The 24,998-nt window shown below is 41.8% G+C and overlaps 1 protein-coding gene across 3 annotated transcripts in view; it reads right to left on the bottom strand.

Moving 5' to 3' along the window:
- Positions 1-24,998, bottom strand: part of SATB2 (SATB homeobox 2) — a 175,817-nt gene that overhangs the window by 41,382 nt on the left and 109,437 nt on the right. The window contains exons 8-9 of one of the 3 annotated variants that reach the window (XM_090045166.1): positions 7,718-7,930; positions 3,412-3,567 (exon numbers count right to left, since the gene is read on the bottom strand). The exons of 1 other annotated variant lie outside the window; for it this stretch is intronic. In XM_090045166.1, coding sequence (XP_089901292.1) covers positions 3,412-3,567; positions 7,718-7,930 — 369 coding nt within the window. The remainder of the gene's footprint in view (positions 1-3,411; positions 3,568-7,717; positions 7,931-24,998) is intronic. One more of the 3 variants, XM_090045165.1, reaches the window with a different exon arrangement.

Raw genomic sequence — 24,998 nt, 5'->3', positions numbered from 1 at the left:
TTCTCTTTAAGAGAATTGAATATATTATTTTCCCTCACAAATAAAACCTAAAAAAAAAAAAATCTTGAAAAATATAGCATGGGCCCAAATCCACTTGCAGTGAGGTTCAGCCTGGTGCACTTGGGAACACAATATAAATGCACAAAACCTAAGGTTCCTACACCTGAACTCAGAAAGCCTCCCTGAGGCAGGAACACCTATGCCAACTGGCTATACTTGGAACAACTGGTGGAACAATTTACATTTATAGGGTAACATATGGGCAGCCTGAATTTCCCAGGTGCTGAACACCCAGCAGTTCTTCTTGGCTTCAGCGGGACTTGTAGGCATACAAAACTTCAGAAAAATGAGGCCATCCATGCTTGGCTTTAAACAGCAAAATAACATAAATGATAAATAAGCCGAAGGTCTGAGAGTAATGCAGGACTGAGACTATTTGGGGTTAAATATTTTAAGGGAGGCCATCACTATTACCTCAATATCTATTTGAAGCCCTATACTTTTTATATGCCTTGATTTCCAGATAAACACCATGATTTGTGTTCTTGGTTCCTAAGGCACCTCAAGGCTTTAAAGCTGTTAAACCTGTCTGCAATGTGATTTAAGAACAGAAATGGATGGCTATCAGACTAGAAGCTAATACATTCTACTAGTGGATAATCTCAATTATAGTAGCTGCTTTTCAAGGGGTTCTCCTCTCCCCTTTCCTGTAAGAGATCAAAAGAAATAAAGCTCCACCTCTCCCTGACGTTGGCCTGAGAGTGTGAGATGAAGGAATTTTTTTTAAATGTCGAAAGATCCCTGTGCTGTATTCATTGTTAATAAAAACTGGGAAGATCTCACAGTAGTGTATGTTATTGCTGATGAATGACAGCAAACAATGATGTGGACACTTTAACAGTAACCAGGATTGTTCCCTGAGCAGTAAGGAATGGTGAAGTGGAGAAAAGCTTTATGCAGAGCTGCAAACAAATCAGATATCAGGTAAAACAGCAAGAAAAAATAAGAGTGCAACCAGACTCTTCTCTCTTTCAAATGTTATTCCCTCTGAAAATACTGGATAGGATTTTCTGGAATACTGTGTGGCATAAACCTACACTCAGTGAAGTCAATGCTGAAATCCCCAGCTTCTACAAATGAGAGCAAGATATATGAAAAACTTTAGAAAGCCTGTTGGCAGTTATTAAATGAACCACAAGATAAACTTTGTGCTGAGTGCCCCAGAGAGATGTAGGGGGCTGTATCAATTGCTTCTCTATTTCTCCTGGCCAGCTTGCTTTCACTCCATAACCAAACTATGCATTACACACTGATGTCACATCAGCCATGGAGGAGCATGGATCCAGGTTAGGGGCGTGTAAATGGACTCTAAGTAAATGAGGAGGTTCAACACTGTCGCATTTCAATGACTGCTTCTTGTCCCTGGATCCCAATGTCCTCATAAGCCACTTTCATACATCAGTAGAGAGCTGTGACATCTCAACCTGGTAAATGCTAGGGCATCATGGAGTCAGCACTGCCTTGCCAGGACCGTGAAAAAAAAAAGTGGCAGCTCAAAAAACTAACTAACTAACTAAATCACATTTTGGTATTGGCTGCTGATGGAAGAATTAAAACAAATTTAATTTAAGCCTGTTTAAACAACAGCATTCATGGAACCCCCTTTTAACCTTCTGCTTCATGCTTGGAAACTCTCCCTCATTTTGTCATTTTCAAGTGAAAGAGCAAAGAATTAAATTCTGTTTTGCTGGTGCTCAGTTCTGTCATGATAGAGCTCAGCTCCAGCTTAGTCTGGGAACTTGGATTGACATACACTGAAACTAGTAAGGCGCCCAAATTATTTTTGGGTGGTTCAGCCCTTTTCTCTCTCTCTCAAGAATTCTCTAGGTAAAATGACAGGAAGCTTGCAGGCAATTTGGAACCTAACCTCAGTGAGGCTGGAATTCTGTGCTAAAAACTCCATATTAAAAACTGTCCAGTCCAGAGTGCGTGTGGAACATTGATACCTGCATGAAGTAAAGAATAAGGGGCACGTTTGCAAAATCAATTGTGCAGTTTTAATATTTACTGCACGTTTAACCACATATGTCATTTATTACACAGTGGAAAACCGTTAAATGCACAGTAGTTGTGCCAAGTGGCATTATGCTTTTAACAGCTTTATTCGTTTAACAGCTCCAGTTCTCATTATATTTTGCCATGTGGTACACAAGATTTTCATGCATTTAACAGTTTAAGAGGGTTCCATGGTATTTTCCTTTTATGTATTTCATACTTTGCCTGGGTTTTTGTTTTTTTTGTAAGCTGTAACCCATGCCCCTCAGTAAAGGAAAGTGCAGGACAAAGGTAAATAATATTTAAGATGGGAGCAAGAAAGAGAAGAAAAAGAATCAGATAGCCCTTGCCCTGGCACCAGGAGTTACAATGTAAGGCTGTCTCCTACACATGCATCAGCAGGCTTTAAATGCCTTTCAGTTTTTTTTTTCCACAGTCATTTTACTTCAGTTTTAATGCCATACAATACTGTTCCTTTTCTGGAGGAAAATAAAAATACATATCAAAAAATGTGTGCACATCTCTCTCTCTCTCTCTCTCTCTCTCACACACACACACACACTCTGACGCTGTCTCATAACAAAATTGGGTCACTTTCACACAGGGCCAGAAACTGCTCCTTTGATATAGATTTAATGGCCCCTTTTAACAGTAACCAAGACTGGCCTTGCATCAAATTCTGTTTACCATCCTCAACACAACAACCCCCTGCCAGGGGGATAAAATTTCTGATTTCTTCAAGAATGTTACCCCCAAATCATGGTTCCTCTGCATATTTTTTTTAACATCCAAGATAAAAGCTTGTCCAAGTGATTTAACTGTAATATCCCCTGAATGCATGTACGCACACACACACGCACACACACTTTGCACAAATGGCAGGGGCAGAGAGTAAATTATTTATAAGGCAATACTTTACAGAGTATATATAGCATGCAAAAGAGAAACACCTGCCCGACCTGCCATTTCCTTTGAGTTTTCCAGAATGAATTATTTAAGAAAACAAATAATTTACCTGCCAAATGAGGATGCCAACATTTTGGAGGGTCCTTGTCCTACTACCAGAAAGCTTAGGTTACATATCACAGTTGGAAAAGGTGTGTGTGTGCACCTCAGAGAGAGGGCCCATTAGATACAATGTATATAAATATATATTAAACTGGATTGAGAGCAGATCCCTTTTCCATCCTATTTTAAAAGGAAAAGGAAACCATTCAGGAGGTTAAGCCAAACCACGACAGGTTCCCCAGAGATGATTATTTTTATTATTGTAGGAACAGATGTATTTTTATTGGTAGGAGGAAGAGATGGGTCTAATTCCAGCCCCAGAATTTGCTCCTTTAAAAAACCACTCACCTGACTTTTATTGGCAGCCACTTTGGCAAACAGGGCCTGAGACACCTTGGCCCTTTTCATCTCCTGTTGGATCTCATCATAAATGGCAGCTGTGATGTTGACGTTGGCGCCTTCCACCTTAATGGGGAGGTCTGTTGTTGGTGTCGAGGTTTTGGCCTACCAAGAGACCATGAAAATAATAATTAAAAAAGTGCTGCTTTCAGCCCAGCCATCTGTGCAGAAATTATCAAAGGATTTCAGTCAGCTGATGCCAAACTGCATTAGCTACAGAGGGACACTTCCTGTCCATTATTCTAATCAGGTTAATTGTGATTGGAAATAATTGCAGTGCATTCCTATAGGACATACAGGGCCCTGTCAACCCTCTCTCTCTTTTTCTCTCTCCTCTCTCTCAGCATGTTTACTGAACAGCTCAAAGACAGGCTAGGTAACTGGAGCCCTTAGCTGCAGGCAGTCACCTAAGTTTGTGCTGCTGGCCAGCAACTGCAGCATATCTATGGATCTGTGCCTTTTTTCCTTCTAAAAATGGCATACCTTGGAGGAAGAGCCAATTCTCCCAGAAAAAATGAGTAAATGGGTAGAGGTCTCTAAATAATAAATTATTACTCAATTTAATGCACTCCCTCAAGTCTTCCTCATCCTTTATTAAAGCTATATGTATGTCATTTGAGTATGTATGGTTTCCCATCATTATCATCATTATGCTAGCCAGACAGTCACCTAATTTCACCTAGGAAATCAGTGGAAATGAAAAAAAAAATCATTTCATAAAGCCAGGCTTTGACATGCCTTTGATGTGCCGCCTCAGTCTCCTAAACTCATATTGTGATTTTGTGTATTCCACTGCACTCCTTTTAATTTAATGATTTCCCATCAGGTTCTGTGACAAATGAAGGACAACAACAGAGGATGCCAGCACTTTCCCGGGCTGTGCTAACCCTAAAGGTTTGTAGCTATGCAATCCAGCAGACTGCTATTTTTTTTTTTTATTTTAAGCACCCCACAGCAGCACTAAGACTTTATTGATGAGTCACCAGCTGAGAGCTATGTCTCCTTTCACTGGTGATTTTACCATAGGATGCTTGGTAACCTGTCAGCCCTTCAGAATGCCACATTCCCTTTACCTACCTGAAGCTAAACAGCAGATATTAAAGCTGATCTAAATTGGGCTTTACCTCTAAAACTGCTCACTCAGAAATGCCTGCACCAGGTTGGAGAAGATCCTTAAAGAAAAGACGAACATCACAAGCATAAATTGTGATGGCACAAAGGGCTCACGAAAGGAGCGGGCATGAGTAGCAGAGCTCAGGCAGCAGTACACATCCACACTTTCCCCAAAGCCTGCAAGTGTTCAGGCCTTGGGCTTTGGTATAGCCCACTGTACCTGGCATTCTCCAAGCCTAGATTTATTATAATGGGAGTTTGGCCCAGACTCACCTAAGGTGCCAATTCTTAGCTGGACAGCACTGACCAAATGCATCTGTGACACTAAGAGCTAAGAGCTTCCTCTCCCCTCTCTCTTCTCTTTTGCGATTCTCCTCCAATACCTCTTGCTCTGCTCTCCTCCTTTCCACAGAAATTTCATTAATGGCCCAATGAAGCCAGAGGTCTAGGACTCTCAATTATTCCAGTGGTCTTTGAGCAACAGTTTAAGTTCCCTGTACTGCTTTCCTGGAATGCCCTGCTTCTCCAAAGAGCACAGGCTGCCTTCTGGCCATCTGTATAGTATCCCCACCAGCCCCTTTGAATGGTACAGCCACATGCGTGCCACCCCCTTCCCACCATCAAAGTACTTAGATCTTTTTGTTAGATTAATTTGGCACTGTCATTCTGGTCCTGCCTGATAACAGGTAATACCTTGGAAACACCTTCATCCCCTGTTCAGAGGTACCAATGGATGGGTAACATTCCAGCCCGTTATAGCTTGTGCTTGCTTTCCCTCCCGTGCTGCCCTCATGCTAGTATTTATAGCGGAATCAGTTGCTACTCTTACGTTTTACCCATCACGCTGAAAAATCATTCCCGGAAGTACTGCCTCAAGAGACTGGTATCTATGGAAACAATTTTTCAAAATGCCATTGAATCACTGTCTCTAGCACTGAAGCATAATTCCTGAAAGGACAGCATAATTCTTCCTATTTAGGAACCTTTGCTCTTTCCATAGTATATCACTGTGGTATTTAAATATCCCCTTTGAGAGAGAATACTTGTTGGAATCACTGCATGGGACATCAAGATGATACTGGCTTCACCCAAATTGATACAGTGCATATGGGAAGCAAAGTCTGGCTGATAAGTAGCCTTATTTTTAGAGGTGTCCAAATTGTCACAGCAGTTCCTACAGCATGGTTCTCAATTGGCAAGGTGCTGAAATGGTATTTAACTTGTGTACATCATGCTGTCCCTCTTAAGAGTGGAGAATTTCAACCACTGGGCACAAGAAGAGACGATTACTGAATAGATAAAGCTGTACAGTAAGGTAGTTGCTCAAGAACAAAACAAATATGTGAAAAAAACCCAAACCTCCTGAATTACTCAAGTCAAAATAACGTGAGAGTGGTCTGCTTTAAACTTTAATAATAATAACTTTAAGATTTTCCAGCACCACTTCGCTCACAAACTTCACTGTCTCTGCTTTACAGATGGGGACTGGGGCACAGAAGTGAAGTGATTTGGCCAACAGGTTGTGACACAGTACCCTGGCCTCCTAACTTCTACTGTCCACTGAGCCATATGTAAACCTGCCCAGAGAGCCAGATTCATTGCCCTCCACATTTAATACTAGGTGTGGAATTTAGTATGTTTCAATCTTATGTAAATGAGCTATGCCTTTGCATTCATAAATGCAAGAAACAGGATTTATTTAGGTGATATATTTTATTGGACCAACTGTATATTTGCAATAGAGTTAGAAAAGCTGTTAAATGTAAGACAGAAAAATGGAGAAGAGTGCTGCTATGCTGTGCTAAAACCCGCAGACAGAATAAATCCCCTTTTCATTACACAGTAACTAAGAAGATAAGGAGTTATGCCAACAACTTGGGTGTGCAACACAAAATTCAGTGTAAAATTTGTGTTGGCAGTGTATGCTACAATATTATCTTCAATTACAGAATTCCTTTATCTAATTCATAGGTATAAAGTGTATTAAAATACCAGGGTGCACCTGAACCACATCAATTATTTCTACTAAATAAAACCCTATCTTTATGACATTTTTCATGCAACTGGGTTGTAGCATGCAAGCTACAGATCTGCAATATAAATATACTCAGTAATATCAGAAGTACAGTTAACATATATGTACAACTCAGATGTTCTGCAGATGAGAAAATACTTAAGTCCCTAAATCAGGATGGTTAGTTATACACACCCACACACTAATGAAATTTAGAATCGAGTTAAATGCTGGAATTGAGCTGTCATGCCTCTGTAGTTAGAAATTTCAAACTAAAGATATGCAAATGACATGATATCAAAAGTAGCTTGCTTTAATCATAGTCTCCTTCCAAGTGCAGCTCCTTTTCAGAAGTGTGTATGTCTGCGATTGTTTTCAGCTGGGGAAAAAGGGAGAACACGCTGCTATGAGTGCCAACGTTCTGTTCTTCTAGTGGCAGATGAGTATCCTATACGGTAGTTAAGAAAGTGGGTGGTAACAGAGCACTAGCAGAAAATTACAGAAATCTGAAACTAGATCAATGAGATGATCCTTGGTGATAAATAGTAAGAGATAATCATCCCTCTCAACACACCACCCACTTCAAATCTCTGTACTTTAAATGATTACAAATGTAAAACTCTAAAATGACTCTGATTTCCTAGGTAGAATGCTGAACAAATTTATTTTTAAGAGAATCTTATTCACTATGACCCACTGTCAGCCACATACTCATTCACCACAAATCACATGACATATGCAACACCCTCCCTCCCAGATCAACTCTTTTGTCTTATATTGGACAAAGCAGAGGCACTGACTACATAGAACAGGTTATAAACATGGTTGTCTCCACAATTCGTCATTTAGTATCCAAGCACTGGACATATATTATTAGCCTGTGTGTGCAGCCCATGCACATTCTTTCACATACTAACATACTTATAGTCTTTGTATATGACACTGATTAACATTAAAATTGCTATAGTGCCTTGCTATAATCCAATAAACACCTCTTTGCAGCAACTCCAAAGCCCCACAAAAGACATTTCTAAGACACAACTGGGTACTAGGAATACACTGAAAAGAACTCTCTCCAAGAACTACCTGCACGTCTTCAAACAACTAACAGACCCTGCCCCGTCTTACCTGGGGGGTTCTGGAGGAACTTGGGCTGCTGGCTGCAGAAGACACCATGCTCACATTGGAGTTCATACTCCTCTCTCTCTCATCCTGATATATACGATCCCGCTCTGAGTCAGGCAGGTTGAGGAAATTCTGCATTGCTCTCAAGTTTACCAGGAGGGACTGGGAGGCTGTCCTAGGGTCTTCTTCTTTACGCAGGATCTCTGACAGCAATCCCTGGTTCAAAAAATGTTTTAAAAAAAGCCAAGTCACGTGTTGTTGTATGTATTTAATTGGTGCAGCCAGCTGGGTTGCAATGCTGAGAACCTACATCAGACTCTTAAGGAATCTCCAGAGAGGATATTTTGTAGGAAAATGTTTGTATTTAGAGGCTGTCAGTTTTGGGGGGGAATGTCCTATTTGGGTACTGAAGTAACAATCTGAGTGCAGAGATTCTGGATAGGAACGTAGGAGCATGGGTAGAACAGCAAAACTGCAATTACCGCCAGGTGCCTCCTGCAAATATTTTAGGAGCTGTTAAGAGTGCTCTCCCCCTCTCTCTGCTTGAAGCTGGGAACACTTGGCAGTCCGTTTCATCTTTACAAATCTGCCAAGTTTGGTAAATTTAGTTCCGACATTTAAACAGTGCAGGAGGTTTATAAAGAAAAATGTTTGGCTGGGGTTTGTTTTTACAGTCCATTTACTTCAGTCTGGACAATTTTTTCTGATGGGTGAAAATGTAGCAAACCTGAAAGCTTTAGAAGGTATCTTCAGGAATTACATGAACCCTTTTTTTGCTCCATCTTTCAAAATACTAAGGGCCTCATAATACAAGTACTAATTAGCATGTGACATTCATCCACTTTTTAAGAAAAAAAATCAGCATGTCAGCAGATGGCCAATACAGCAGAGGACACTAACGTAAACAGGATTTAGGCATAAGAAAGGATCAGTTAGCAAATTCTAACTCCAACAATGTGCCAAAGGTACTTACTAGGCACCACTGGCTACCTGGAAGTAAATGTCACCATGCACATGCCCAAGTACTTCACTGGATCATGGTTTAAGACAACGATGTACCATGTATATTTATATCTGCTCACACTATCAGAATACACACAGAAGAGATGTGCCTAAACAATGTTTATCACAGAAACTCCCAAACTGTGGTCCACAGACTACTGCAGTCCACGACTACCTAGTCACATGTTCTCAACTGCCACATTACATGGGTGAGGGAAAAGACTAACTTTTTTCCCTTAGTTTATCTTGTCCTCTGCTGCAGCTGCCACAGGCATGGAACTAGATTACAAAAGGGAGAAGAGTAAGGCCAGGTGATCAGTGAGGAGAAGGTGTAAGAGCAAACAGATTTGTTGAGACAAACCCACAGTATAGAAGAGTTTGAAGAACCTCTGCTGTTATGGGAATGGCTCCGGTACTTGCTTCTATTACCCTCTGCAGTCAGAGAGGGTATCATGTACCTTGCATTTGCAATATTTCTAATTATTTATTTGGGGTATAATAATGCTTTCCAAGTTTTCCAGACTCACAAGCTGTGAAAAGGATTAACTGAAAGTGGGATGTCCCAAAGGAATAAGCATGAGGCTTAAATTTCAACTATTTATCATTCCCAAGTAGATGTAATCAAGCCCAGTATCTTTCTTCCAGAAGGGATATAAAACCAAAAGGCAATGGTATAAGTTGGCCAAACTTTTCATTGTCAATCTGTTTCTAGGACACTTGATAAAAAAAAGTTTAGTTTTCAAAATATTGTGTTTTTGGGACTTCTTTCTATTGCCATTTTCTTCTCCTCCCCAACCTCAGGCATATTTGGGGAGGTGCAGGGCAGGGAAGAGGAAGGATTTACTTGGAATAGAACCATACTCCAGAACAGCTCTCACCACTCTCTCCTTTCTTCCTCTCAGCCTGCCTGAAATTATGGTCTAATTTTAAAGGGTAAACCAGAAAAATATGCACAAGTAGGCCAGCAGCTACTTTTAAGTATAGTCACTGACTATATATGATAATCAGATATTTGCATGTGTAAATGACTAGCTTAGGGATGCAAAGTTACTAGATTCATGCAAGCAATGGTGGTAACCTCATACCAACTGAGACTACCATAACTGAGTGGAACATTTGACTGGAAATTGCTATAGGAGGGCTCAGCCAATCTCAGAAAATGAAAGTATGAGCACCTTGGTAGCTCATGGAGACCTGAACAGCAAGGCCAATAATGAGATATAAACTCAGGAAGAAATCCCAATTCTTTTTGAGATTGAAGAGACTGGTAAACCAAGTCAAATAGATAGCCAAGTGACAGAAAATACAACAACAACAACAACAACATCTTGAGAGTAAGATTACACTAATATAATTTTAAGCTACCAAAATATATACAAACTAACCAGCAAGCAACATTAAAAAAAAAAAAGTGATACTAAATAATCTGTTCAGCCTTTTTGTCACCTGCAACAAATTAGGCTTTCAATATGCAAAACATCTTCCTTCCAGAAAAACAAATGATCATGATTTCATTTAATTGTAATTTAATGAGGCATAATTTATTTTTTAAAGTGATATACACCAGGTGTGTGGTAAAGAAGCTGGCCCAGCCAGACAAACCCTACTGTTTCTATTTTTGAGAAAAGCCTAAAGCTAGCCAGAGACTGTTTTCATTTCTGCAAATTATAGTTCTGCTGGAAGGGGCTAGAGAGGGAAACCCACAGCATTCATACATTTGTTATAAAATTCCATTGGCCAAATTAGCTCATTCCAACATGCATACATTTCCCATATTAAAGAAATTGGCAGTTTGCAGAGTAACTAGCTGTGCAAACTCTAAAGGACTCTGAATGCCTGCATGGTCTTTTAAACTGAACTTGAGTGAACAAAATTAAATAGAATTATTAAGACACTTTTTTTTGGAAGTGGACACTTTGAGAGGAACGTTGCTTCTTTTCCCATCATAATGCATTGTTTTTAAACCATTTTAAGTTGGTGAGAAGTTAAAACAAACTTAATACTTAACACAGATTCTATCACAAACAGTGGTGCATCCACCCTGAAACTAAGTATCATACATGCGCACAGCTTGGTTTACATTTGGAACTTATACCAGGCTCTGTATTTTTTTTAATTATATGTTGCATTGATAATTGACTTAAAAATAAACACAGAGGTGGAAAAAGCAGCATGTTTCCAGTCCAAATATAAAACTTTGAAGCTATTTAGAGTTGGAATAATTCTGACCCTCTTTTCAAGTTCGTTGAAAACTAGTTCTCACTGCTATAAAATTTGCCATCAAAAAGCAATCCTGTTAGAATGTATTTCTTTAGTTTTCATTTTTTGTGCAACTTTTATGAAGCCTTGTTTGTAATTTTATTTTATTTTTATTATCTAAAGTATCACCATGCCAAATGATCAAAACTGTGAAACAAAGCCTTGGAACTGACTGCAGACAAACAATCCTCTAAGCTTCCATACTGCTCCTAAGAAATGATGTGCAATCTTGCCAGGGAACTAAGCATGTTGCACCATCTTGGGGAAATATGCCCTTTATGAAGGGCCAGATTCCAGAGAGAAAAGGGCCAGAAGCCAAAGGGAGGGGGGCATGCAGAACCCAGCTGCGGTCCCCCATGAGCAGTGGGGATAGAGGGAGGAATAACCCCCACTCCCTGCCTCCCTCTGCCTCAGGGGCCATGCCGGCCGGCATTTGGCCATGCTCCGGCTCCGCCACCGCAGCAGTGAGGGAGGAGTGCCCCATGAACCCCAGCTTGGGTCTGTTCTGGTGGGACAGGGAAGGGGGAATTAAATCCCATCCCTGGCCAGTTCACTCCAGGCTACTGCTGGTGCGCCCTTCCCCGCCTCCCCCCTCCAGAGCAGCCAACAGAGAAATTCAGGTCTGAGCTGGTGGGAGAGGGGAGGGAGCGGGGCGGGGAATAAACCTTTTCCCTGTTCCCTTTTGGGGCCAGCATCTGCCCAGGCCCTGGCTCCTGCCTGTCCTTGCTCCAGCTAGGGAGCAGGGCCAGCCCTGGAACAAAGAGCACAGCCCAGCCCAGACAGCATGCTGGGATGCTGGGGGACTCGGATTGAACTTAAACTAGGAAGGGGTCCGGGACGGAAGTTGCATAAGCCGGTTTGAGCTCAATCAGTTAAGTCTGATACTACATTTAACCAGGTTCATCTCAAACCAGTTTCAGAGATTTTGAAACTGGTTTACGTGCACTGAACTTATGTTCTGTTACAGGTTTAAACCAGTTTCTGATCACTTAAACTGGTTTATGTGTAACTTCCATCCCTAGCTTAGGAGTCTTCCCTTTACCTCCCCTTAAGGATCTGTAACTGATGTAATGTAAAAGATATGGATGGAAAAAATAGCTCTTTTGTCTGTTTTTGTTATTTTAACTATTTCATACGTAGTTTGCAAATGAATCTACATTTTAAAGGAAATCTATGCCTAGATCTGTAAGGGTCTGTAAGGATAAGAAGTACATGTTAGTGTAGACTCAAGACAATCAACTCATTTTTCTTTTTCAGTATAACCTGGAAGAAGACATGGTTTTGACACAGATTGAACAAATCTAAACTGTTGTCCACAACTTGAGTCATTGAAGAGGGGGCTTTAAAACTGCAGATTTTTTTTTTTTGCTCCATCCTTCTCTTATTTGTGCATTTCCTGGTAGTAGCCAAGAGCAGCCATGAATATACTGAAATACCAGAAAAACTTGTTCTTTTGGCAATGCAAGCCTAGTCAGATAGGTACAATACCTGGAAGTCTCAGGAGAATGCCTGTCCTACTTCTAAATATTCTGGATAAGATTCAAATAAGTATCAGAACATTTGGGTGCTTATTCAGACTCGATCTCTAAATCTCAAGGATTAGTGATGGAAACACTTCCACACGCAGTGTGGCAAGGACTTGTTTCACCATAGAAACCTGGCGCAGAGATGCACCACTCCCATTTTTGTGAATGCTGACTATCTACTCATTCTTCGTGGGCTATACAGCATTTTTTACCCCAAGTGTAAAATCTAGCTTTGCCAGGCTAAAATGATAGTTTACATCTAAAATCCACTACTACCTGCAATCAAAAGATAAAAAAAGGCTTGCCATAAAATGCACTTTACTTCAAAGCCTGTAACTTCTCCGAAAACATTTTTCTCAGCTGTTAGGTTTAGAAAGGAATTCCACATACTGTATACTTCATCATGTCAGGACAGGTCTTTGTCATGACATTTCTCCTTAAGTCTTTGCCCCAGATCCCAACAGAAATGCTACAGTACTGTCAAAAGACAATTATCTAGGGTGTGATACAAATGGCAAAAAAACACAACCAAAACTTTCAAATATTTTTCTCTTTTGGTTTGTTAAAAAAGAAAATTCTATTCCTAGCATAAACACATTCAACAATGACAAAAATAAATGTGCTGTACTGACAACAGTTTAATGGATTTTGGGGATTCTTAGGACCAGAGCTCACTTTTAAAATTTTCCTTATATTCCTTTTTGTATCCCTTTCAAGTCCCACCTGGGTTTTTAAGACAAAAGCTAGAATCTCTGAGTAATATCTATCCTGGTAGTATTTCTGGTTCAGATTTGCAGACCAAAGACTGACTTAATTGCTTAATCACTGGACATTGTGAACATTTACCTAAAGCAAGGTTGTCCATCTTCTTAGGGGCTAGGGGCCACACCAACAGGAGCCACTGCCACCCTCACAACCCCAGCTGCAAGCTCCCCTGGCACTGCATGCACAGGTAGCCCCTTCCTCCTCCCCACCCCCATTGCTATATGGCACATGTGGGAGACAGAGATGGTAGACCCCTCTCCCTTCCTCCTTTCCCCTACAACCACACACTTCAACAGCTTCAGGTTCCCGAGCTGCACTGATCCATGCTGCCCTGCCCTGTTCCACCCTGTGGGGCAGAGGTAGGGAGTGAAAGCCAGGGGTAGGGGAGAGGTGACCTGGAGACCCTGGCTGCAGAAGGAGCTGGAGTGAGGAGGGGAACAATGGCCGGAGGGAGCCAGGGGGTTCAGATTAAACACTCAGCTCACCAGTTGTATAGCACTGACCTAAACCAAACAGCCTTTCATAGTTGAGACTGTGCATTGTTATAGTTGCATCCCGAGACTTGGATGACTCTCCCGTTTTCAATGTAGCACATTCTGAACTAATACTACTGTAAATCCAGATTAATTTCTGTACCTTCACGAGAGTCACTCTAGATTTATACTGGCAGAAGTGGGAGCAGAGCTGTACCCTTAACCTACCCAAACAGAGGAATCTCTCTCATCCATTTTTTTTGTTTTTTAATGTTACTACTGATTCCTAGATTTGCTGCCTAGTGCAAGCCTCCTCCTTAAAACTCATTTAACAAATTCTAAAAATACATACATCTCAGGAGATATCTGCTTAGGCATGAAGCACCGCCATTTAGTGGCTGATTTGAATAAAATGTATACAGGGTGCAACAATCACAATTTGATTTTTATTATTAAAAATGAAGTATTTAAGTCCTCAAAGAAAATGCTGTTATTGCATTAGTTTAATAAAGCCTCCTTTTTATTACAGTATCTCTTTTTATTAGGGAAGACAGCATGCTTATGGATCTCCATGTGGGAGTTGGGAGAAAAGGAGGCAGAGAAAGGCTGAACACCTGCAATTGCAGTGTACTGCCATTTATATGACATGCATGTCAAGCTTTAATAGAGGAATAAGCCAGGAAGTGAGCAAGATGCACAGAACATGCTTAGTATATCTATGGATTTGTCTGCAAGAATTCTGGTGTATCAGCTGAGCAGTCAGCAGCAGCAGCACATTCTGAAAGTCTGACTCACATACTACTGAAGATCTTCTCATTCAGCCTATTGAATACAATTAAGTTAATTGAAACTGAAATTTTGGGCAGTGCAAAAACCCACTGTTGAGACAAATATCCTATGTACCAAAAATCTGCAATTTATTAAATTAAGCACTTCCCTTACAGACTGCCTTCTTTCCTGTGCATACAACAAAACTCTGCTCGTGTCACATTACACCCAAGAATAAAACAAGTAGGCGGCATGAAAAGGTTTCATGTAATAAGAGAGAGTTGTCTTTGCAAAAAACAAAAACAGGCACTGCCTAATTGAAAGTCTATGTATGATGATGCAAACACCATAGAAATGAATGTCATGTAGTATGAATGTCTAGCTAGATACCAACCAGAGAACTAAATCTTGCTTGCCTTATTCCCACTTAAGTCAATGGGAAGACAGTTGCTAAAGGAATGTTGACCAGGATTTGGCTTGCAGTCCATTATATGGGGAAGAGTTATTTTGATAAAATATATTCCAAATCAGAGGAAGTCTGTTCTGGGGCCTTATTCTGCTTCAAAGGGAATGTTGCCATTAAAAGCAGAATTAGACTCTGGTAAAGCTTCCCCCTTTCTTTACAAGAGCATTTGCATTTTAAAAACATTGATATTTACTTAAATGTAAGGCAAACCTGAATATGACTCCTCAATAATTAGATTCAATATACATAAAATTAATAAATTTGTTATAATTTTCTAGGTATAGAATCTAATTTTTGGAGGCTGACTTTGAATTTGTCAACCTCCCACTGCTACAGAAGGGATTATAAATTTTGGGGAGGGGGCCAGTTAGCCCCTTGCCTTCTGCACCCCAAACTTTTTCCCCTTACAGTTCCTCCTCCTTTACTGTCAGACCTTACTCTCCTTGACTATATGAAAGAGATGGGCAAATCTGAAAACACTGACTTTGAAATAAACATGCTTGTAGTACTTTAATCAACAAAAAAATTGTTACATTTTACCTTTTTTAAAACTACTGCATGTTTTAGCACAGGTAACCCATAAACATACTTTTAAGCAGCACTTCTGTGCATGATGTCAATCTAAAACCAAAAGGCTCATGAACATGAGTCGCCAATGCAAGGAAGCGGTCAGTAAGGCTAATCACACCTTGTCGTGCATACACAGATGCATCACAAACAGGTCCAGAGAGGTGATCTTTCCTCTCTATGCAACATTGGTCAGGCTGCAGTTGGAGTACTGTGTCCTGTTCTGGGCAGTGCACTTCAAGAGTAATGTGGCTAGCATAGAGAGGGTCCAGAGGAGGGACATTTGCATGGTCAAGGGGCAGCAGGGCAGGCCCTACGAAGAGAGACTCAGGGGCCTGAACCTATTCAGTCTCCACAAGAGAAGGCTGAGAGGAGATCTGGTGGCCGTTTACAAACTCACTGGGGGGGCCCAGAAAAAATCGGGCAAGACTTTGTTCACCCGGGCACCACCAGGGGTTACTAGGAATAATGGCCACAAATTGTTAGAAAGAAGGTTCAGGCTGGACATCAGGAAGCATTACTTCATGGTTAGGGCTGCCAGGCTCTGGAATGGACTCACAAGGGAGGTGATGCTCTCTCCTACCTTGGCAGTCTTCAAGAGGAGGCTGGATAGATATTTGGCTGGGGTGTTATAACCCCAGCACTCGTTCCTGCCCGGGGTAGGGGGTCAGACCTGATGATCTGTTTAGGTCCCTTCTGACCCTAAGCACTATGATACTATGGCTCATGATTTACCACACCGTTCACTGGGCTGGGCCCCAGCAGAGTCAACAGCATTTTAAGCCATCCCCACCAGAAAAGATCTGTATATTAATTAGCTCCTCCACTTATGACTGGAACTGGGTGTTCTTCTCATGAGTCCCAGATGAGGTGCAGGGTCCCACTTCACCTCATGGAGGGGAGGGCCCCACTAATCATACGCTGTTTGGAGCCCTATTTGTTGATGTTTGCCAGACATTTAACCCTGGTGAAGAAACAGGAATCATTGGAAATGGGAAAGAAAGGTAAATCTCAGCTGTGAGAATGAAGAGGAAGTCCAAATGTATTCAATGGAGTGGCTCACCATGACTTTAAAGAGAGTCAGCATTGAGGGGGACTGTATGAAATGGGCACTACCGTATATTTTATTCAGATGGGCTGCAGTAATCTATCCTCATAGTAGTGTCCCAGCTGTATGAGAAGGTGGTAAAGAAGACCCTGTACAAGAAGAAATGGACTGGGGGCAGGGGGATGCCAGACCTGTTCCTGTGGGCATGGTACATGGGCCAGATCTGCAAGCTAGTGACTGGTACTGCCCGTCTCGCCCAGTATTTTGCAGGTCACCTCCTGAGACTGTGAGGGGTGTGAACTGTGAAGCATGGAACACCCCTGGTTCTACAGGGTCCTGAATGAGTTCCAGAGTAAGTACAGGCTACAGAATGAAAGCCCAGTGACTATGTCCAACCACAGGAAGATACAGAAGGTGGTCAGAGCCACAGACAGATTATCAACTGCAGAGTGGCTCCCCAAAGACAACTGCCAGGCCGTCTGGAACCAGATCTTCTACAAGGACCTATGAAAGGACCACAGAGACTTGGACTGGCTAACAGCTCACCACGTACACCAAGCGAGGGCATGGAGACAGAGGGGCAAGGGACTCGACCCAGCTGACCCAGGGAAATCTGACAAGTCGCAAGAGAAATCATCCTATGGCTCTGTCCATACACCAAGGAGGTGTGGAAAAAAGTAAACCAGCTCTGCAAAGAGGTGACAGGAGTCAAGCTGATGATGAGGGAGGCAGCGCTGTAGGGACACCTGACTAAACATCAAGGTTCCCCAACAACCCGCTTCGGCCAATTCATGTCCTGTGTCAAGAGCACACTGTGGAAGTGCAAGAACCTCCTGATGTACAGACATAGAGAACTTGAGGAAACAGACTGTGTTAAAATGTTTCTGTGTGAACTCCAGTCCTACTACCGGAAATCGGTGGGAGAGGATGGAGAAGATACAGCCAACTCCACCTGTCAAAGAGACACTTGGCTCAGGCTCTTTAAAGACCCCCAAAAGGGAGAGTGGACAGGGAGAACTAAGGACAGTGACACAACCGGACCTGGACACAGCGACGATGACAGCAAAAGAAACAGCAACAGTGACAGTGACAATGATAGTGAATAAACTGAGAATGTAAACCCCCAGATCGGGGCTAGGACTAAGAAACTGCAGTTGGGTTAGGGAAAGGACTGTGGACAGGTGGGCAGCAGCATGGGTACGTTAATTATAATGGGTGCGTGGGTTTGAAATATGGTTTAAGGTGTGCGAAGAAAAGCTTATGCTAGATGCTCTGTGTGTGTGTGTGATATATGTATATATATAAACACACACACACACACACACACACACAGAGCATCTAGCATAAGCTTTTATAAATACATATATGGGGGGGGTGAAATATATTTTTTCCAAAAAAAAGAAAAATCTGTATGTATGCCCAATATGGACCATATGTTTTATAGTCATGCTCAGGGTTAGCTGCAAGTTCATAGTTGGTTTTTGTTACTGAGCACACACTACTTTTGGCAGCAGTTTAATGATAAACAATATGTATTTAATAAGTTTTCCTTGTATGCAAGATGAGATTTTTTTCCCTCCATGCTGATTGGGGGGCAGAACCTCATCTTATATTTGAGTAAACACATTAAGTGAAAAGTTCTTTACTAATTTTTTAGGTGTTTTATAGCAGTCATCGTTGTAGGATCTTAACACTTGCCAAACAAAAATTATTTATTTTTCATGCTTGTGAGGAAGGGAAATACCACCTTCATTTTAAACTTAGCAAACCAAAGTGAAGAGACTCAGGCCTGCCTTAGGTCTGTGGTAACATCAGGAATTAAACTCATGTTTTCCCAATCTTAGTCCAATAACTACCTTCCACTATCCACAACAGACTTCACTGGAAGAAGCTGGCACTTCTCATTTTATTTAAATCACAGTGTTTCACTGTGTCCATTAATTTTATATATGGTAGAGTTGGTAGAGCACTGGCTTCAAAGCTTCATACTGGAAAACTGATTATTCTCATTCATAGCTTTAAAAAAAAAGGAAAGGAAAAAAAAGCTGTGGGAGGAGGTTGTTCCTTAGGACGAGTCATAAACAGTCTTCTCCACATTGAACATGCTTTTTTTTTTTTGCCAGTTCTCTTTGTATCTGGCACCATGACTGTTTCATTCAAAAAAGCCTCAGGTTCACAGATATTCCCAGTTTCTGCGGCTGTTCAGTGAAACAAGCACTGGCCAGTTGCCCAAAAATTTTACTAGTTCTGGCTACTGTGTCAAAACATTGGCAAAAAAAATGCATTTTTTTTTGGTGGGGGGGGAGGGGGGTTTGTTTTTTTAAGATACAAACAGAAAATATTATTTCAGTCTAGAGGCTTTTCAGTCCAATAAGGTCCCCATAGCAAGCAAAATAGCAGTTCACTGGTTTAGCAATTCAGCCTGCTGGATCCCATCACACAGAACTGATCCTCTGTCCAGGATCTATATTAATAGTACTGTGGTTTCTCCATTCTACTGATGGTGCAAAGCAGGGGATACTCACAGTGGGAAAAGGGGCAGTATGGAAAAAGGTGTTCATCTTGCTTATGTTGCTCAAAACTGCCTATTGTTAGGCATGTTAAGAACTTCCTCAGGGAGGGAGTACCAACACATAGGGATCATTACAACAATGACAAATTGTTCGGAAACTCTCCAGAGAAGGCAAGGAAAATTCAGCTGCTCACAAGGATATGTGTTTCCTTTAAAATTATCTCTTTCAGAAATGGTTACACCTGCTGCACTGGTACATTTCCAAATGCATTATACCCTTTGACAAGCAAGTTTTGGTTAACCTAGGATTTACATACCACATTTACAGAAATAACAGACTGAGTGAATCTGCATAAGAATGTAACCGGGGTTGAAGGAAAAGATGCAAGGAACTCTGCCATGAGGGCCACCAGAATCTGAGTCTATACGATCCTCACCTACATGGTGTGAAGTCATGGTATCGCTGGCAGCGTTCTTCACCTCTCACAGGCACTGGTCAAGCATAGCCATGCCCCCTCACACAGGGCAATCTCAGGCTAGTACTATAGAATGCTCACCCTCTTTAAGGGGTACAGTAAGTCACCACTCCTATCTTTCTTTCTTAAGACTTTTCTATACCTGAAAAGTTTTTACTGATGAAGGCTGAGTGTAAATTTAAACTGAGATGGCTATTCTGAATAACTGTATGTGGACAAACTTACTCTAAAATAGGAGTGTCTTCCTATTTTAGCTTAATCTACAAAACAGATATTCTAGAATAAACCAATGTATAGACAAGCTCTTGATGGTCTCAATAATACCCATCACCACACTCCTTGAAAAGGGCTTTCTAGCAATGCCTTTGCTTCAGTCTTTATAAGGCTATGGTTTAAAAAAATGCATACAACATATCTCCAATTTAAGTGCATGATCTACATCTGGTCTGCATTCTGCAATTATATTCATTTGTGCCATCTAACCTAACATACATTTGAATGAAGGTCTCTAGGAAATGAAAAAAGAATTTGTACCCTTTATCAATCTTTTATTTTCCAAAGGATTTTTATTTCAAATCAACAGAAAAGCTTCTGAAATTCTGAAGTCTTTTAAGGTGAAGACTTCCACAAATGCCTAGTCTGAAAGTAACATATTTTGGTTACATAAAATTTGCACTTATAAATAGGGTTTCCCTACTTTAAAACAAATATAGTTGGGATGACTGTTTGGCTTGTGAGTTGTTGAGGAGCTTCTTAGTACCTTTGTTGCAAATTAATATTTCTGTATATGCAAGCTCCTAAATTGTAAAACTCCATGGGCCAAACTAGAATCTAGACTGTAACAGGGAACCCTAGTCCTGTTACTAGAAAGTAGGGTGGTCCCTTTAAGGCTGGAATCTTCAGGACACCTCCTGCTGGCAAATCAGGGGTTAAAAGCTGAGCCCTGCTGGCTGGTCTGCTGACAGGGCATTGGGTGACCAGAGGGCTCAGGCCAGGACTACATAAACCCTAGTCTGAGCTGGCCAGGAGAGCCCAGGTTGTAGAGAGGGTAGACTCCTAAGAACTTCCAGTGAAGCTGTAGCAGCTCTATGCAGAGAGGCAGAGACCCTGGAACCATGAGCAGGCAGACTGTCTTCTTTATATTTATGTTTGTTATAGCTCAAGGTCTTACTATTTGTGTTCTATTTTACCCTGGTGGTTTGTGGTTGAGGCTATAGGGAAGGTGGAGGCCTCATTAGTGCCCACAGGGCCAGAGAGCCCTGTGCCATAGCAGGTACAACTATCCACTCTGGGCTCTTTGCCCTGTAGTGAGGAGCTGATGACCCAATGTTGAGTCTGACCTAGTGGGCCTGGGCTGAGAGGCCTAGCTAGAGAACAAGGGACAAAGCTGGGGAAGGCTGAAGCCCCAACAAACCCAGCACCACAGGGGCGTAGTGTTAAGGGACTGGGAAGCCTGGTACCCTGGTATAAAGGGGCCAGGAACCCTGAGTGGATTGAAGAGCTAGGGCCCCCAAAGTCGGGTCCTAGCCAGTAGGACTAGACTGGTAGGCCCAGCCAGAGTTAAAGAAGGTGGAGGCCGAAGAGGCTGAAGCCCAAACTAAGGGATTTCATACATACAACACCTGCAAGACATGGGGGCACAATAAGGAGAGGTTGGAGCATGCCAATAAACCTGAAGGCAGAGGCTCCTCACCACCAAGTGTTCGTGAGCCGAGACTGTACCTGCGAAGCCCTGGGGCAGCCTCCCCTTCAAGCACAGGCAACTGGTAGAGGGAGCACGGGGGGCCTGTGCCCCCCCCCACCCCCAACAGGGCCATCCCCACCACCAACACTACCACTGGCTTCTGTGGGTGCTCACCAGCCCCATCCCCACTGCCGACACCAACACCAGCTTCTGCAGGTGACCCCGCAGACTCGAGAGACATCAGTCACCCATGCCTTCAAGAACCAAAGAAACACCAAGACGTGGCAAGGAAGGGAAGGGGGCGGGCTGTTCCCAGCAGAAAAATCAAGTATAAAGAGACTTGGGGGCACCTCCCAGGTATGTCCAAAGGCTGCTGGGGATGGCATCCTGTTATAGAGACTTTCCGTTAGCGAGCAGTTGCTCACTGCTAGAGTCAAATTGAACTCAACAGCACTAGTCCTGTAACCGACAGACAGTGGGCTCATCTAGATGAGATGCTATGTCTCAGTAGCAACAAGCTATGTCACCATAGCATCACCAGGCATGAACCATGATGCCAGTGCTACTACGCAGTAGCTGCTAAAAACAGCCATGTGGCATTGGGACGGCACAGTAATGCCAATTACTGAGCAGTCATTTAGTACTTGCTTAAAATGCACCACTGTTCTATAGCTGTGCCCACTGCCTGTTAGTTATACGACTAGTGCTGTTGAATTCAGTTAGGCTCTTACAGTGAGAAACTACTCACTAGTGGAAAGTCTGGGTTCTCGTTTGGCCCATGGAGTTTAAGCAAGTACTAAATGACTGTGCAGTAACAAATATGCAGTCTGCTTCACGTGTAGACGCACCCAGTGAGACAAAGGAGTCTGCACATTCCTAATCCCTAAGCTTCAAGGCCATCAGAGCACAGGCAGACCTAAGCCAGAGATCCTAGTGAGCTGAGTGGAAGCACAAGTGTTTATTTCTGTATTAAACTTAGCCCCTATAACAAGCATAGCAGAATAGCAGGACTGGTGGAAGTGTTAACCGTTCCCTAGGAGAAGTTGCTGCTCCAAGCAGGAAGCTATTTAAGTATTTATAGTGTCCCCATATCTGCCATGCCTGAAAAAGTCACATATTTTACCTCAAGCTCATCCTGTGATGCACAGTAGTGCGTTTACCCCCATTTTACAAAAGGGGAGCCAAGGCACAGAAAGATTTAATGATTTGGTTATACAGGAATTGAACTTGGGTCTCCTGCAATACAGCCAGGTACCTAAACACAAAGCAATCCTTTTCTAAAGCCTGGATCCACTCTATACTTATTTCTCCTATTTGGCTATAGAAAAACTTGGTGGATATTCTGAAGAATGGAAAATGATAACTAAGCACAGAAGGGAGCTCATGATTTCTCGTATTTGTGTGTCCCTGAAACTTCCATTGATGTCTATATGAGCTAACATAAATGGATCCCAATGTCATAGCTTGTGACAGTAGTCATTTGATAAATGGTACTGACATAGGTCTTAAATGGTCAAGGCCTCACTATAGTCCATATCAGGGAACTACATCTGTCATTATGAGCTGAATACTGCTAGCAATCTTAGGAGAAAATGTGGTTGTATACAGTATAAGGGGCAAAACCTTTTCTCAGTGTGAGCACAAAGCACCTGATGTTGACTGGTTCAGAGGTAAAAACAAGAAAAATATGGTTATGCAGAAGTAGTACATATACTGAAGCTTAAGCAGGACCTTCCTACTTGTTCATGTTGCAGGCTCTAGTTCTGTCAATAAAATAACAATATTCTCTCTCTGGACCTCATAACACCATTCTGATTCTCTTGCTTACTGGAGAATAACTCTTAGAATGACACAGTAAGGTGGGTTCAAACTGCTAGTGAATTTCTCTAAAGATAAAATAAAAAGAAGGTTCAGCAATTAACTCAAAGAATTGCATAATAATTAGACCAAGTCATACTCTGAACATACTGGTTACACATTTCAAACTAAAATTACTAAGGATACAAATCGTTCACTTTAACTGAAAATGGTCCTTTTGAAGAGCAGCATATGGCAGAGACATATCTGCTCAGATATACATTACTAACCTCTTATCCAACCCCTTATTGCGTATTTGGTAAACTCTCATTGACTTCAGCAGGAGTTCTGTGCGCATGAAAAAGTGAAGAATTTGCTGTACAGATCTGTAGTGCAGATTGCAGAGGTGGTTTGCATGATATGCAGATGATACAGACATAGGCATAAAAAATACTGCCATCTTAAAAAAGCTCTGAACTTCAAAATTTTAGGGGAACCTTTACAAGTTAACAGATCATGAGAGTTTAGTAACTTTACCTTTGACTTCGTTTTCTGACCTTCCTACAAATGCACACACACGCACACATTTGTTCCAATGGATTTATCCTAGATTGGATCAAAGCTTCCTCTACTTCATTTAACATATCTGCTCATATGAAAGGTCTCAGGGGAGAAATAATGTTAGTAAAGGGTTTTTTGCATCTGAGTATGTAGGTCACTGGACTTTAAAATAAATTAGAGAATAGTTTATCTATTAAACAACCTTCATAGTACATATTTTGTGAAGCTACACTTAATTGTAGGTTAATGTACAACACAACTGCCCTGTAGAAAGATTACACACTGGACCGTGATATGGTAACAAATGCAATTATTAGCTGGTGCGTACAAGGCTTCTAATGAACATAAAAAAATAGATAATGTATACCTTTAGTTTCTAAGGTCAAGATTTCTTGTAAAATTTAACAAATTTAACTGTAAGAAATGCCATTGCAGCAGCTCCGCACTGCCTTAAGACAACTTCTGGGGAATGACAGGAGGCAAGGAGAGATTTGAACATGACCTCGCTCTCTCACTTACTTTTTACAGCATTTGTTTCTACATTATGAGCTATTGGGAATGTCCATAGATTTGTCTTGTATGTGACTAAGACTGATTATAGCTAAACTCCTCTTACCCCCTATCCTGAAACAGACCTGCAACTAAAGGGAAAGTAATGACAGTACTAACATTTTTTTTATTTAAAACTAAGAGCAGAGGACAGTGAGTCACCAAAATACAAAATACAATCTAGAAATCCCTGTTTTAAACATGGGTCATATAGACATGATGCACTAAACCTAATGCCCAGTGGCATATTTTATACTAGAAGTCCTGTACTCTAATATAAGGCAAATGGTGAAATCAACCTTTTATGGATGCTAAAGACTCGCCTTTTTCAGGATAACTGTTAGGGCCCTTCTACACATAGCAGTATACACACACGTAGCAGGAGACATAACTGTAGGACTGTGAATCGGATCCCTTCACACCTTACTGCTGGTGCAGGGGGACTGATCCTGGGCTTCTCTGTACTGGCAAGAAGGAAGCTCCTATGGCTGGGAACCTCCTCAGTTGACAGAGGCTCCCAGCCATGGAGACACCCCATGCACCACCACAGCTGGGAGATTACATCAGCTGCTCAACACCCGCCCCCCAGGCTGGGAGCCCTGGCAGCTTGAAAGTCCCTGGCTCAGAGATGCATGTGGGGCCACCCTAGCTGGAAGCTCTGATCAGCTACAGTGATCAGAGGAAATTCTGTGGAATAATTTCGTCGCTTACTCCTCTTTTTCTCATGTCATTAATTGACTGAGCATGTGGCCAAGTGACCACTTAAAGTGTGATTAACTGGCCTCAAGTGTAATGTGTAGATGAGACCTCAGACTGAACAGTAGGTAATGT

This window comes from Crocodylus siamensis, chromosome 4, assembly GCF_052110815.1.
Source record: "Crocodylus siamensis isolate JL-2025a chromosome 4, ASM5211081v1, whole genome shotgun sequence".
NCBI lineage: Eukaryota > Metazoa > Chordata > Crocodylia > Crocodylidae > Crocodylus > Crocodylus siamensis.
This window is presented reverse-complemented; position numbering and strand designations above follow the sequence as displayed.